At 42.7% G+C, this 16,892-nt stretch overlaps 1 protein-coding gene across 7 annotated transcripts in view; it reads right to left on the reverse strand.

Moving 5' to 3' along the window:
* The window catches only part of crebbpa (CREB binding protein a), a 59,244-nt gene that overhangs the window by 20,684 nt on the left and 21,668 nt on the right, over window positions 1-16,892 (reverse strand). For 6 of the 7 annotated variants that reach the window (XM_037763748.1, XM_037763747.1, XM_037763754.1 and 3 more), the window contains 5 exons: window positions 10,472-10,651; window positions 7,148-7,403; window positions 2,228-2,341; window positions 660-926; window positions 196-289 (listed from right to left, as the gene is read on the reverse strand). In XM_037763748.1, the coding sequence (XP_037619676.1) occupies window positions 196-289; window positions 660-926; window positions 2,228-2,341; window positions 7,148-7,403; window positions 10,472-10,651 (911 nt within the window). The remainder of the gene's footprint in view (window positions 1-195; window positions 290-659; window positions 927-2,227; window positions 2,342-7,147; window positions 7,404-10,471; window positions 10,652-16,892) is intronic. The other variant, XM_037763753.1, reaches the window with a different exon arrangement.

A 16,892-nucleotide genomic window follows, 5' to 3' on the forward strand; every position in this document is an offset into this window, starting at 1 on the left:
CAGGAGGACGGAGAGAAGTTACAGCTTTTATTTCTGTGTATTTAAATATAGTGGCATTTATTTCAGGCAACTGCACTCAAAATAGCATCAGATCTAGTAAACCTATACATTTTAAGTAGCTACTTTAGGTTTCCTCCAATTAAACAAAATGTTTAGGGTCAATGAATGCCATGTAGTTATTTTGCTGGGACTGACTTGTTAGTGTTGAGTGTGTTGGGAAGGGAGTCTGTTTGCAGGTTTTCTGAAGTGGTCACGCCCAGTGTCGCACCTCCAAGAGCCATCTGGTTACCTGTAAATACAGAGCACCGTGAGCAAACAAAACCGCCTTCATTTCCAAATTGACCATGTTTACAACTGAAGAGTACTCTATGTCACAAAAAACACATACTGAAATAGCAGCTTGACTTGATTAAACAGCAGCTTGACAACAAACGCAAACAATTTGCTTTACAATTTCAAAACTCAGTCATACCTGGATATTGTTGTGTGTTTTACATACATTTTTAGAACCATTTGGGAGCCTTGCATTTGGGTGTGCTGTGCATTTGTAAGTAAATCAACCTCATAGATGCATAAATTCGAGAGTTACTCGATATTTTAAGGCTTCTAGAAGTGCTCATAGAAAATATAGGAATTACAATCAGGCTGTTTGGCTTTACCAAGTGCATTGATGGGTCTCATCTGCGGAAGCTGTTGTTGCTGGGCCTGTGCGTTCTGTGCGCCTGCTGTCTGTCCTGGGCCCCCGGGGGCCCCCCGGGCCTGCCCAGTGGCCTGGCTGCTGTAGGGCAGCCCAAGTGCCTCGTAGGCTCTCTGCATGGAGCTGGGGTCTATGGTGGTTGAGGTATTGATGGTGGGAGCACTGGGCTGGCCCACACCAACTGAGGACATGGGGTTCTGGAGGCCCGCGTTGGGGGAGCTCAGCATGGCTGGGGAGAGAGACGGAGCCGTCAGTCCAAAACACGCAAATACAAAATCATACTGAAAATACTGGCAGCAGTTTGAAATGTTGACCATCTTGATTGCTCTACTGCTGCTCCAGCTAGAATACGCAAACAAAATGCAAATGTTGATACTGTGTGCCAACCCAATAAATGTGAAAAGAATCTGCTTTGGTGAAAACACAGCTAAGACGTAGAATACTTCAAACAGGTAATACCAATACACATGCGTACACACTTTGACCTCTGGCAAGACAAAGTCACATGGAAAAATGATACAGTGAGAACGTAATGTAAGGCTAAACGCTTTAAAAAGCAGTGAACTGAATAAATGCATATATCCCTTCAGGGGACAGAGCATTAGCATATTTTTCTGGGTTCAGGCTTTGGTCGGGCTAAAAAAGCTCTTAGTTTGTGCAAAGACAAAAACCGGAGGAGGCAGAACAAAGAAATACTGCGCTCTGCTTGTGTTGGCAGGAGAGACAAGCCTCGGCGTCATGTTCTTTAACATGCAAGTCAAACAGGGACAGACCAACGCTGGAATGCTTTAAGTGATGAAAGATGCTGAGCAGAGTGGTGAAATAAAGAAAAAAAACAGAGGGGGGAACTTAAATGCGAGAGAGTGTAAAAGTAACTAATGTAAGTAATCCAGGGAAGAATCGAAAAGATGGTTGGACAAAGAAGAACAGACTGTGAATCCGTGACAACGGTTACATGGAGACAAAACAGAAAGGAAAACAGTATTAATGTGAGGCAGGGAGAGTGTTAAACTCGGCTCTGTTTGAGGGGAGTAGCAGTAAACAGCCCAACAGCCAATGGCTCAGCAGGACACCTCCAGCACACGCTCTCCGTTTCCTCCCTCTCCCTCCATCACACTGCTATCCCTCTCGTGTGTCAGATTACAAGCCCAGCAGGACCACACTCTCACTCACAGTGCTTTTAGTCATTGTGGAGGAGCACAAACCTAGAAATAAATTGCCTGAATAGTAAAATATACAAATATTCTACACACAAACATCTTTGGCTGGTTTCAGGGAAGCCACAAGCAGGTCTAATTCTTTCTAAAGCCGTCACTACGGGCTACTACAGCTCAATATACCAACATAATCTCATGTAATGACTGCAGTAAAGACTGGGGCCTTTGTAGGATGAACACAGAGCTTGCCATGTCTAGATGTCCTGCGTATTCAGCACAGTCAATGGAAGCAATTCAGCCTGGCGTTTGGTGTCGTTGAGCGACTTGACAATGGTCAAGCGACAGCGGGACGGAGTCTGCTAGTTGTACTTACGCTGCTGGGTGCGCTTGTCGCTGGCGTTCTTCAGCGGCAGGCAGACGGGACAGTCGTGTTTTGTGCAATTTTTCCAGTGGGAGATGATCTGTCTGGACGACGCGCAGTGAGCCACTGCAGAGAAAAAGAGACGGAAAGAAAGAGATCAACCGGGTTTAGTATCTTGATGCTGACAGCTTGCCAGCAAGTATTCAACTCCAGGGATGGGCAACATCAAATCAATATCATGATTGTCATATTTATCTCGGATATGATAAATGACATAGCAAATGGCAGTTTAAAGACAGTTTAAAGACACAATAAAGTGTGCCCACATGACCAACATGACATCTTAGTTTTCTGTACCAGCTCTTCATCTGTACTCACAACCCCAAAGTTACATTCTGTATCTCAGACTGGACTCATGGTAAATTACTTTGCTTTAAACAGTCATGTTGAAAGACTTCCTCGGTTTATAAAGAACTCACAAAAAGGACATAAACACTCACTGACAGACTTTAGACAGACAAGATTTAGATATGATTCTTTGATCTTACTGGTTTTGGTAAAGTTTGATTAATTGCCTTGCCTGACTTGAAGGAATACTTCAACCTTACAATGACCATTTGTATATCTATTATTCATTGCATGTTACATTGAATTCTTGAAGAAAACGTTGTTTTTCTCGCATGCCTCCACGGTGAACGGGGAATGCGAAGACTTCCGAAAACGGAGTAAATCCTTGATGAATTGAAGTAAATGGAGGCTAGGTTTAACAACAGCAAAACTACATAAACAATCTGTTTACAAACTCTCACATAACTTGTGCAGTATAATCCAAGTCTTTTTTAAAACACTTCCTCCACTACCATCTCTTGCTTACGCATGCGTGCTGCGAGTCCATGCAAGAGACGGGAGTGGAGGAAGTGTTTTAATTAGTAAAATTTTGGGGAAAGAAAAAGCATGTGTTTACGAAGTACTGAGCAAAGGACTGGGTAAATGAGACTTTTATTATACTGCAGGAGTTGTGTGAGAGTTTGTAAACAGATTTTGATATAGCTTTGCTGTGGTTAAATGTGGACCCCATTTACTTCAATTCATCAAAGATTTACTCTGTTTTGATTCTCTGTTCACTGTGGAGGTATGCGAGAATTTTCCTTTTTTTTCACGTTTTCTTCAAGAATTCAAGGTAACACGGGGCGAGTAACTGATATACAAATGGTCATTTTTGTGGGTGAAGTATTCCTTTAATTAACACTGCATTTTTAAAAAAATATCTGTAGTCATGAGTTTCCTGGGAAAGTTTTTTTTCTGAACCTTGCTAAAACTTGCTATATGAAAACAATACCATACACAAAGCACATTAAGCTCGAAACTAGAAGAGAACAACTTGCCATATAAACTAGGGGTGTGACGATTCACTCAGCTCACGATACGATACGATACAATACACGATACAAGATATTGGGTTCACGATCTCGATGCGATATTATAACAATAATTTTAAATAAACTTGAAAGATGAAAATATGACTGAACAAGTAGCTTTTTATTCAAAAGACACAAAATGCAAAACAATGCTGTTGTTTGCCCTACAGTTCCATTTTTATGGTATCAGTCCTTCCTCCTGTCCTCTGTCCTCCTGTCCTCCTCTGCTGATGTCACTCACTGCTGCAGGTAACGTTAGGATTGGTAGGGGTGGGGGGGGGGGGGGCTTTGTCTCAGCCAGCTGATCAGTTTACCAGTAAGATACATGACAAACTAACCTAAACAGTCAGACTACACAGCCTACTACCAGCTTTAGTTTCAGTCTTGTGTAGCCGAGGGTTACGCTGCTCCTATACTTTATGAAGATAATAAATTAATAACACAGAGGCTCCGTTGTCTGCACCCTTGTCAATAATAGCGCATCACGTCTTCCGTTCCTCCCTTCACAATAAACTCCCCGGACACATACACTGAAACACGGCTTACTAGAGGGAACTAAAGTCATTCACAACTCAACTAAATAACTTACACGTGTTTACAGTTAGCTGTTAGCCGCCAAGCTAATGAGCTCTCCTTGTGTAAACGTAGCAGCGGAGGATGAGAGACAGCGGACAGAGCAGATTGAAACGTTGCTTTCCTACATGTTTAACCGTTTCATCGTGTTTATGCTTGTTGAACAGGATTAAGGTATCTTGGCTTTACTCTTGCAAAACTTTATTGCACTTACTACAGCAACAACGAGTGTAGTTGTCAACTCGTCTCCACTGCGGCCTCTCTGATCAGCTGTTGACTGACTGCGCTGTGTGTGTTGATGTGTGTGGAGCTCCGAAACAGAGCAGTAAGGCCTATTGAAGGAGACTAGGTGGCGGGCAGACACAGCTCTTGGGGAATGGGTTATGACACATGCGCAGTGTAAGCTGTGGCCGTGCTTTGCGATTGGTTCAATTTCGACGAGGGCAGACCAGATTTTACTGTGCCTGTGTTGTACCCCAAAGATATGACGCATACTAACTGCACTAATTCCCACTCTCTGAGGGCAGCGGGTTTTGCCCAGTGGAAAGGGAACTATACCGTATTTGTGGAGCGTGACTGAAAAATGGAGTTGCTTCATTTCGTCTGTGGCCAAGTTAATGTGCTAGCAGCTAATCTGACAAGAAATCACCAGCAGGCTAAAATCAGCCTCGCTAGCTTCAAAGTATTAGTCCATATACAATTACTATCTGGCTTCAAGCTCCAAGGGCTATGCACAAATAAACACAATTAAACTTTATTATCTTTGTAAGAACGCCAATACTACAGGCAAAGACTCTTTCATAGCAGGGCGATCATGTTGGTGGCTTTTTGTAGATTCAGCCTGCAGTGATGAACAAAGAAAAGAGCTCAGACTGAGGTCCGAAGCCAATCCAAGCACTCGTCATACCACAGACTCAAAGGTCCCTCAGGTGAAAATGAACACACAGACATCAGATAAATCTAAAATCTTAGAGATGATAACTGTGTGTGAGGAAACAAAATCTCTCTCCACGGTTATTTCAGTGGCACAGAGAGGCAGCGATCCTGAAGCGAGAGGAAATGAGCTGGCATGCAGGGAGCAGAGACATAGACTCCTTCACACTTAACACACCTCGGCCTCTGAGTGCGTTTGCTTGAAATTTTACTAAAGCATTCAAGTCCAGGGCCAACAAAACCAACACATTTAAATGAGAGTAGCTTGAGGGGAATTTTTCATTACGGCAATGCTGGTGCTGACACAGGAAGGACAGCAGCTGGTGATTCAACAGCAGACAGCAATACACAATACCATCAATGCAGAGAATGAAAATAGTGGAGGGAGAGACAGCAGACAGAGCCGGCAAGTGGGCAAGTGGGTAGGAGGCGAGTGTTGTGTTTTTTGAATAGATGAAAATCCCCATGTGCTGAATCTGCATTAGGCACAGACACATGGTATGACCAATGAGGAGTCAAGAGAAACATTTTCCTGGTCATGAAGATCTTGAAGGTAAAAATTCATTAGCCGTTAACTCCGTTTTTCCATACTTGGAAATATGAGAATATTCTGTGTGCGTTACATTTGTCATTTGGTTATCAACCTATAATATTAACAGCCCACTCTTAACACCTAATGAACAGGATTGTCCCATTAGGGGAATCCCCGTCTGTGTTGATGCTTTTTTCAACTACTTTTTTCCACTAATTATGTTTTCTGAATGTGGTAGGTGTAAAACCCATCCAGACCATGACTGAAAGGTTTTATAAACATTATACATTAGGCAGTTTTTAATTTTGATGTCTGATATGGTAAACTTTGATTTATACCCTACACAACTTTGCTCAGAAAAACACAATTTAAGATTTTTTAAGGACTAAAATACAACTTTTGGTTAGACTTTTATTTTAAGTAGCACAAAACCAGTCTCTGATTCAGTAGCAAAGGTTGTATCAAGTTTTTTTTTTTAAATTGTGTGTCTCCAGAACATTGTAGATTGTCCGAAGTGTTCTGAGTACACCTGCCAGGAACATTGATTAACGCAAGTCTCAAGCTTAACGACATTCCATCGTCCCGGGGCCGGAAAAAAAAACAGGATCGGGAAGGATGAAAATTCATTTTGGCACAAGTTTGGGACGAGAGTTGAAAGACACTAACTAGGGATGCTAATTTAGATTTTTTTTTCTAACTGACCACCGACCCTCGTTAACTGTTCATTAACCGTTAACTGACAAGATTAGTGCGTTGCATGCAGTGGTGCTGTGGTTGTAGTGCCTAACAAGCTGTCCAGCTGCAATGGTAACCCGATGCAAAAACAGGTTGAACCCACCATTTATCACCAGCTGCAGTGTATGCCCAAAACAGATAACGGAGTCCCCAGTTCACCTGTCTGGGAGAGTTACTGTAGCAGCCATGATACTGCGTGTATTGTCGTGGACACATGCAGCCACGGCATAACATTAGCGAGTGTCCAACAGACCGTGTGTGTGTGTGTGTGTGTGTGTGTGTGTGTGTGTGTGTGTGACGACGATAAATATGAAGTTATCTGTAACGTTATAGCTGTGAACGTAGCAGTGCGTGTACAATTTATTTGTCGGTGAAGAAATGCTACAACTCCTCAAGACCCAAGCCAAGCTCCCGTGTCTTGCCAGCCACCTGCTGATTAAAGTGAAGGAGTTAGCGCCGAAGCTAGCAACACGTCTGGCTCAGGCTCACTTAAGGTGGGCCAGCTATGCTCCTTTAAGTGACAAGCCGCTCTTGAGTTTTGCTCAGCTTTCATTCAATTTTTTATATTTTTCTAACCGTTTAACTAATAGCATTAATCTGAACTGAGTTTATGTTGTCTTAACCCTTTAATAATATGACCACACAACAGCAAAGTCTCAAACAGTTCAAAGGGGTGTTGACTTCTACAAACTTCCCAGCCCCATGAATCATTATCTGATTGTTTCAAATGCTCCAACTCACCCTGGCAAGACTTGCCGGCCTGGCAGTGGGTCATGTGGTTGAGGACGTTCTTCATGGTGCGGCAGTGAGGCAGGGCGCAGGCCCTCACCTCCCCGTTGGCCTGCTCCCGTCGCTGGCACTTGTGTGCGTGAAGCAGCAGGACCAGCTGCTGTTGGATCAGCTTGCGCTTCTCTGGGTCGGCTGTGGGGCCTGTCGAAGACACTGCCACACCTCCGCCGCCGGCCAGCGGGAGCATCGCTGCCTGCTGCTGGGGCTGCTGCATGGTTGACAAAAGAAAATGACAAATGTCAAAGTTAGAATGGGTTAAAATAATTTTTGCTGGCAGGGCTGTCGATACCACAATTGTAGAGGCAAATTCTTGTCAGTCACTTAAAGCTGAAGTAGCGAGATTGGAGCAAATATGAATAAAAAAGGTTATTTTTATAAAATGCTATATCGTGACAGTAGTACATGAGACAGGTAACCTGAAAAAAAATCATGTGCCTCAGTGTCCTCCCTAGCTCCTAACGGCATCTGAAGGATTTCACATACCGGAGGAAAACAAGCAGTAAGAGCTGATCTCAGGTCCGCTGTCCAGCTGCCTTCTATGAGAGCCAGCTGTCAATCACTCGCAAACTTCGACCAAACGGTCAAACTAGGCAGCGCTGAACAAATATGAATCAATATTAAGTTACGTTAATGCCTGTTTCTCTCCTCAAATGTTTTCAGAAACATCTTGTAGTGCACCGTTTAGCTGTAAAATGAGAAAGTTTGTGAAGCTGCCGCCATTGTGAAATCTGGTGAAGGAATGCCAAGTTCCGGTCCCATGACTGGAGCACAGCCAATAGGAACGCTCTCTCAATGAAATGACCTGTGATTGGTCAAAGTCTCCCATCACGGGCTAGATTTTCTAAAGCCTGAAAACAGAGCCATGAGGAGGTGCAGAAGTCTAGTTTTCTCTCAAAATACTTGAATTATAATATGCTGAAAGGTTATTATGGAATTTTTGCCCAATGATGCCACAAATATATACTGCCTGCTGTCACTTTAAGGTTGTTAAGTACAAGACAAGGCTGATCTTTATTGAAGAGTAAAAAACTAAATGCGAGAGAGTACATATTTTCACCAGTCCTAAAAAATGTCATGATGCGCCAGCTCACTTGATCATTTTCCCCCCGTGCACCATTACGAACGTGTTTAACATCAGGAGCTGCACTCATTTTTAATCACTTTATCTGAAGTGAGACATGACCTGTTTAAAATCCAGACATTTTTTTCTTTATGTGGCAAATCAGCCTCTGTATTTGTTCAGTGGCCTTCATGGCTGCCCCTCTGATAGTTTATGACGTTTTAATAGTTAACTGAAATCACATTTAGTTATCCTCCTTTGTGGTCAAAAATAATATCATTGTGTTTTTTAAATGTATTGTTAATAGTTTTTATTATCAAAAGGGAAGGAAAAAAAAGGTCTTTGGGGAAATATCAGAAATACTCATTTTGGTCTCAGCCGGCTCGACGTGAGTGTTGGTGTCTGTGTTTGATTGACAGCAGCTGGCAGGCTGCCACAGAGCTGGTGTTACACAGTAGTGAATGGGAGTCAAAGTGCTGTAGCCTACATGTCAGGGGGCAGACAGCATGTTGTTGGTGGTCGCTCGTTCAACAAGCCAAGGTGCGGAACAAGACTTGTGTTCATGTTTGTAAGTCAGATAAGAAGGAGACTTGCTAATGTATGAAATGTAATGAAAGCTAATATGGTTGTTGTTCAGATTCTGTGGCTTTCTTGTTGTATAGCAGGCTGTTGTCTGCATCAGTGTGACCTTGGGCTGCACGATATTGGAAAAAAATGAATTTTTTTTCAGCCATATATATTGCAATATGAATAAATACAGGAATATTCACCCTAAATTTTGTAGATTTAAATGCATCAATCTGGTGCACTTTGAGAGCTAAACTAAGAGGCAAGATAAACAATTTTGTGCTCCAGTGAACAATTTAATCATAAACTCATTAGTTGTATAGATATGAACGGTGATGACACTGCAAAAAAGTCACACCCACTACCCATGGTTAACGAGACGGGGTTTCAATACAGGTCGAGTGGGTTGCTGACATCGCTACAACCTCACACTGTAGAGAGTTGCGCCGGGAGCCCCATCCAACCCCACAGGGAGACAGAACGCAGCTAGCACAAAGTCCACAGCCCCGGAAAGCATGAGGTACGAGCAAGGGGTGCTGTAAAGCTAACAGTCGGAGCCACAAGCCACCTTCACCCCAGGTCTTTCCAAGCCAACCTAGAGCCGATTGCAGTGCACCAACATTGGGAAAATGTGCCCGGCAAGGGCCAGCCAGCACCGGGGAGCGGATCCTCCCACACTGAGCAGCCGTCTCTGAACTTCGGAGTTGGATCCCCTGGCCAGACGCAGACCCCACCCCTTGAGAAATGTAAAAATATATACGGTTCATTATGAAACTGTGGCTGGCCAACCTAGACTGTAGGTCATTAATGGGAAACACTGGATTAGTAATGCTCAAACGATATAGTGTGACTGTCTGCCTATGACAGAACACCGACGTTACTGCTTCATACAAGATTTGATTGGCTGTATTGAAATAAGGTCTCCATCTACGTACACTGATACCGCAATGGTAGTCTGTCAAATTAATGCAAAATTAGGGGACGACATCATGAAACCGAAAACATCAAACAATTTCTCCCTTTTAGTTTCTGATTTTTTTCACAAATGAGAACAAACAAGTGATGGACAGAGCAGATATGTATGCTGTAGCAAAGCAAAAAGACATAATTTAATTTCTGTTGGACTTCAAACGTTTTTTGTATTTTTTCTTCACGGTTCTTGGCGATTGTCAAACCTTTCAATAAAGTTATATCTAAAAGAGCAAATTATTCACCCAATTATAGTCGGTCAACTAGCAATTATCATGAATCAATTCAAGATTTAAATCATTCCAAAAGTTCTGGTATCCCTGAATGAAAATTATAATACATTCATTTCAGCTTCAAAAGTTATTCATTTGAGAATATGGTTCATTCTGAAACCTTGATTACACGCGGTCCATTGTTGGAGTTTAAGGGTCGGACACAAATTTGCAAATCATGCATGTTTAGTAATACTTATAATATCTAATGGCCACTGCAATAGTTTTTTTTGTCAATGATAAAGTGGTAACTTTTAAATATTATACTCAAACAGTACAGTATACTGTTCATACCTCCATGAGTGGTGTTGCAATATTGAGTGAAATGCATGTGTCTGGACATGTGTCTAAAAACATCTGTGTTAGTATCTATATGGTAATGTCTCAATATGTGTAACAGGCACTAACCATGTTTGGCTTGCTAGTGACAGCGGCCCCTTTGAGCTCACTGGGGAAGGGTGGCAGGCTGTTGGCGAGGGCAGCCTTGTTCTGAAGCTGCTTCTGAAGGTTTAGCTGTTGGCCGGGCCCCGTGGCTCCTTGACCGTAGGGCCGGGCCACAAAAGGAACCCCGTTGCTACCCAGGCCCATCTGGAAAGACAGACATATCATAATAAAAGTTAATATAATTAATTTAGCAGCATTAGTTTCACAGACTGACAGCAAAATCTATTTAATAGCCCTGAATCCTGTAGGGCCTGATTAAGAGCTTGGTCAGAGAGTTTTGGGAGCTGCACGCGACGCGCTGGACAGGCTGTTCCGAGCCTTTTCATCTTGAAACGGCCAATGAGTAAACTCCAACGCTCAGCCGACCAATCGTGTAACTTCATCACTCAGTCACTCAGTGACAGACTTTTGCGTTTGTAGGGCTGGCCTCTGCGGTCCAGCAAAAAAATGTATGTTATGTGTTTCTCCCTGTCCCACCAGTTTGTTGTTTGCTCATTTACATCCGACTGCTTTCTTACTAGCAGCGAACATCTATTTGAAAATGATGGGGCGCCATTAAATCAGACTCAGCACTGTTCCTCAACAGCAAACAGGCACAGTTTACTACTACTATTGCTATTTTTAGAAGTCTGGATGTTCAGACGGATTATGGTTTACTTGGGAGTTATTATTCACCTACATTTGTCAAAACGGCACAAACGTGCCAACAAAGGTTCTGCCTTCATTTCAATGCCAATTTGTCACTACAAGACCCCCTCTGTCCATGCAGGCCCTATCGTAGCTGTGCCAGGATGACTGTGCTTGGTTTGGTCTAAACCAGGCCATGCTCTGGCACCATGACAGCTCAGCATGACACCAGCTATTGGCAGGACTGACTTCTACAGCCCTCGACTGCAGAAACATTTCAAACCTTTTCTCCTCCTCCTCCACCGCCTCCCTTCTCTTCTCAAGCTAGTCGGTAGTAGAGTTTGCAACCAGTGGAACCACCATAAACAACACAGTTAAAAACATTGCTAACATTGCAGTACGTAGGTTACGTAGCCACCAGATAAATGCTGTTCTTTCTTGGCAAAGTGTTTCTTCCATTAGCCACTTTGACAGGTAATAAACATAACTTGGCAGGCCTGGTCTCAAGATCCGGTTGGGCTGAGCAATTAAAATAGCAAATTAAAAAGATTAAAACGTTTTCAGCTAATTAAGGCTCATAAATTAACTTCCTCAGGAACTTCAACCGTGAGATTTTCAACTTTTTTATTTTCCGTGGCTTTGTATTCATCTATATTGTGATAAATGTCAATACTGTAAAAATATTTGAATACATATCATGACCCGGACACCAACCATATTGCCCAGCTCTATGTGAGAAATTAAAAGTCTGTTAACCATCAGATCTTTATATGGATACTGAGGTAGCTCTGCCTTTAATATCTATGGTTGTATTCAGACGTTGGTGTCAATGCTGCAAATCAATGAGCAGGACTACTTCATGGCAATGTTGGATTCACAGGAATTGTGCCTCAGTGAGACAGGTACTTTGATTTAAGCAGGGCTGTATAGTGTGACAAATGTGTCGCATGTGAATCCCAAAAAATCAGTCTGTGCAATGAATGAAATTACCGCACTGGGCAGAGCAGGCAAATAAGTAGGCTATTAAAAATGTTTCAATTCAGAATTGCTGCATCATGTGATCGACTCTCCTGATCGGCCTTTATAGGGTCCACCGATCAAACCATTTTGGAAAAATATAAACCAATAACGATCAGTGGCCGATTGATCGGTGCAACCCTATTTAAAAGATGGTGTAAAATGACAAATATATGAGTTTACCCGCATCGCCCACCCTCAGCAAGAACCATGACAGCATACATTAAAATGTGAGGCACCAAGGGGAATAGAATCCTTGTTAGTGCCATGCTATACACACACTAATCAACTTGCTGCCGTTCTCTCGTCCACAGAGCTGCTGGGAGACCAGACCAGACCAGACTCTGCCATGCCAGGCCAGGCTGTATCCCCTCAGGCTGTTGACACCGCTCCAACAGACCAGATAAAAAAGACCCAGCTGAGTCGACCAGACACTGGCAGCCTTTCAACACAGCTGAGCAGGCGGACACACACAGTTGCACACACACACAAACGCACACCCCCCTCTGCTTCGCTCTTCCCATTCAGTCCCCCACTCACTGACACACTCCACACGTCGGCAGGCAGGACAGTTGCCAACGATCATCTCAATGCTCTGCTGCCAGGCCGGACTATTCAGCTGAGCTGCCCACCCTCCTTCTTCCCCATTGCACTCGCCCTCTGTCATTCTAACTGATTAAGTGGTTTACAATACCCGTCTTTCCCCTACGTGACTGACAGGGCAAGCAGCCATTCAATGAGCCAGAGAAAGCGAGGGGAGTGTTCATGCATATACAATAACAAAGGAGCATGGGGCGGGAAGGAGTGACTGCGGCCTCTAGCCAACACAAATGCCCAGAAAGAGATTTAACCTACGATTAAAGTACAATACAGGAAGCCACACACAAAGACTTGGTCTAGTGGTTTTCATCTCTAGAGCTGTTGGTGACATGATAATCACAGGAGACCGCCTAAGCTAACAACACACACACACACACCTTTTCCTGCAAATGCTGACAGCCGTGCTTCCACATCAGCTTTTAATCTTTCTTGTGGTTAAAGCATGTGTACACTATATTTGAGAATGAATCTCGAAACACACATTCACTATCTCTCCTAGTGTCTCCCGACTAGCTTGCAGCATCTGTGTATGTATTGTGGTTACGTACGGCTTCAGTGTCTTGGCTCTGACACAGCCAGTAAAATAGATGGCTTCCTACCGATTTCCTGTGAAACCACATTGGTGGCAAGCTTACATATAAGCAGCCAATGGCACCACGCACACGCATATCATTTAGAGTCCCAAGACTCATAAAAATGACTGAACAGTTGACAGCAGTGTCTATATTAACACCTTGCCAAATGCAAGAGCTGCCAAGTGTGGAGTGTACATATCATTTCTGAACAATCAGAGCACCTAGAGGGAGAGAAGACTGTACACATGAACCAACGGAGCAACCAGCAGAGTGTACAGATACACATGCACACACCGCACGTGCATAAAAGCAGCAATTTGGAGTGCAGGCCAAGTCATTTGAGACAAAGCATGAGTGGTGTTATGGTCGGTCATGGAGCATCTCCACACTCATTAACCAGCCAATTAAGAGCTACAAAAAGCTGAGTACTAGCAATTATCCCATACACACAAATGTATTTCAAAAATGAACCACTGTATGCAGACCGTGGCTCAACTCTTAGTATGAGGACTGGGGTAGGGTTGGTTGATATGTGCCCAGGTGTGTGTGGCCACACTGTCGCTCTCTGCCGTTGCTGGACTGCTGACCAGCGACTCTCACTTGTTCTTCAGAGGCAGACCATTAATTAGCAAAATAAAATGTCAAAAACCGCTCAGAAAAAAATTCAAAAAACAACCGGCTACTGTATATACTCAGCCAAGAGCCTGAAAAACAGACCAAATTGCGGAATTGGATGATAAAATGGAATAAGCTGTAAAATGCAGAATAGCGTGGAATTTGCAAAAATGTTGATGCAATTTATAGAAATCTGGGATTTCCCTGCCATTATGAGCGTTTCTTCACAGTACCTAAGCCGAATAACAGTAAAAAATGCTATGTTTTGGTTTCATTTACGGGCATGCTGCCTCTCTTCTCTGCTTTGTGTCTGTGTTTCACCGAGAGTGAGCTCAGCTGCTGCTCACACACAGTTTTTGGAGTTTCCAGACAAAAGCCCCACATCAGAGGCAAATTGGTTGGCTTGGTGCTCGCTGTTCAAAGACATGAGCCGAGAAGCTCGATGATGCATCACCTAGCAGGCTTAATGTGTGACCTGTCAAGGAGCTACAGCCAATGAGAGTGTAATGGCCAGTTCAGACTATAGCCCGACACGGCCGTCGTAGGGTGTCGACTCGGATCCGGAACCATAAATGAGCAACAATCGATCGCTTTATCTCGTGTAGTGTGTCATAGTACACGTCAACCGAAACCGCGTCTGGGACGTCCCGACAGAAAGTCTAGCATGTCGTCGGACTTTCCCAGCACAACTGCTGCCCGACCTCGCAGTAGGATATTCAATCTAGGTTGGGTCGGAGTAAAAAAACACCACCGCCGTTGCGACTTTGCGCATGGAGCACCCCGTTGCGCGCCCGCTTTCGCTATTGTGTAGGCATATCCTGGTATAAGACATGGATTGAGGGGAAACCTAGGGGAGGGGTCACCTGAGGAAAACCTGAGGAATTCGACACCAACAGCTAAATCTAAAGCACTTTAACTTACAAAAGGACGGAATGTTGTTGTTTTTTTTTAGCTACATTGAAGCAATTCCATTGATAAAAAATAATATAGTAAAATAATATAGAGAAACATATTACATCATATTTACAAAAAAATTCTTATGAATTGTTGACATTTTATTTATCGACCACATGATTAGACACTTTTCTGATGACAAAATGTGCTTCAATCCTAAAACATAGAATTCAGAAAAATTAAAACGGAAAACAGAATTTGGGAAAAAATGTAATGTTTATTCTCAGGGCCCTACCAGCGGACACATCCTGTTTATACCCTGATAACCAGAGGCGCCACATTCATTTAATATCAGAAGTAAGTAAGTGTGTGTGTGCGTGTGGGTGTGTGTGTTATCTCATGCTCACAGCACATGCACAAGGATGCATGCCACAAGTACAGGGGCGATGTGAAACATACTTCTGCCCACTGCAGAGTAGGGCTGAATAATTTTGAAAAAATATCTAATTGCGATTATTTTGACAGATATTGAAATTGAAATATGATTAGCGATATTAGGGGTACTGATCATTTTTACATCATTATTCTCATTTTCGTTAAAAACATATTGGAATGATTATGGTGTGATTTTGGTGGAGATCTGTACCAAACAGAGATGCTTTCTTGAGTCTGTAGACTATGATGTATAGTCCACATCTCTCTCACTCTCTCTGTCACTCATCCACACATTCGTTACACTTTTCCACACTTTATGCTACTCTCATACCAACGACGTAATATGTGAACATGTGGATTGCACTTGAATCTGGCCTTGGCCATTTTCACACTGTTATAGTCCTACTGTGAGCATCAAAGCTGTTTTAAAGTTGTTTTCTTCATCTACTCTTGTTCGCTATGCTGGGCAGGGATGTGGGGGGGCAACAAGACTAAATGCCTTTGCTGCAACATATTTGTCATTTTATCTTATCACCAGATGTTCAGAGGACAGCTTTTTACTACTGTCTTAGTCAAGTTTCATGTTTATGATGTTTTCACCTAATTTCTGACTCAATTAATGTTCTTATTATATCACATTTGACTTGTATAATGTTTTGTAAATAAAGTTTTCATGTCTGGGATTTTATTTGTTTAATTTCCAGATACATTTTCAACATACATGAATATAACCATAATTATAACCATATCAATTAATATAACAAACGCAAGTTTAACGTCTGCAATTTGTCAAAAACACCAGTTTTCTTGGGGACCAACTCAAATGACCACCTGTGGGTCCCTACAATGAAAACCTATCAACATCACTTGTTTGCCATATAACTGTAGATGTTGTCAGAGGCAGAGCAACAAGTAGTTACGTTCAAATTTGATGACAACATGAATTATCAGAAGAAGCACATAGCTGTCTACACCCTCGTCAGACCAATAGTGGAGTTAGCAGTGACCGGGACCACAGTACACTTCCTTTGACCATAGCAAATTGGAAAGAAAAAGAGGAGGAAAAAACAAAAGGCAAAACAAAAAAAGTTAAAAGATACCCTGTGGAGTTTGTGACCACTAGTGATGCTGCAGAGCAATGTTTAATGAAAGGGTTGCCATATTGTTTGTACCTCATGCTCACAGCACACGCAGAAGGATGCATGCCAAGGGCAATGCGAAACATACTTCTCGAGGAGAGAATGGGGGAAGTCTATTTAAACAAAACTGGTTTAAAAAACATTTAAAGCCTTTGAAAGTGTTTTACGGAAATAGGAAAATCATTTAACATGTTGGATTTTCCGTGGTTTTCAAGACACCGTATCTTTTGGCTGAAAAAAAAAAAACCTTGTTTGTGTACAGTGAAAACTCCACAAGGTGCTTTTAAATTCTGCTATGTCACTGCAGTAAAAAAAACTTGCATCTCTGTAGTCATGCCAGCCAATCATATGAGAACATGCATCTCTGTAGTCATGCCAGCCAATAATATGAGAGCAAATCAGTTTTCCACACTGACAGACAGCGATCCGCTCTGTGCTGTAATCCTGCAGTTACTGCTATTGGTATTAATTATGGTAATTTTG

The sequence above is a fragment of the Sebastes umbrosus genome, chromosome 3, assembly GCF_015220745.1.
Source record: "Sebastes umbrosus isolate fSebUmb1 chromosome 3, fSebUmb1.pri, whole genome shotgun sequence".
NCBI classification, from domain to species: Eukaryota; Metazoa; Chordata; class Actinopteri; order Perciformes; family Sebastidae; genus Sebastes; species Sebastes umbrosus.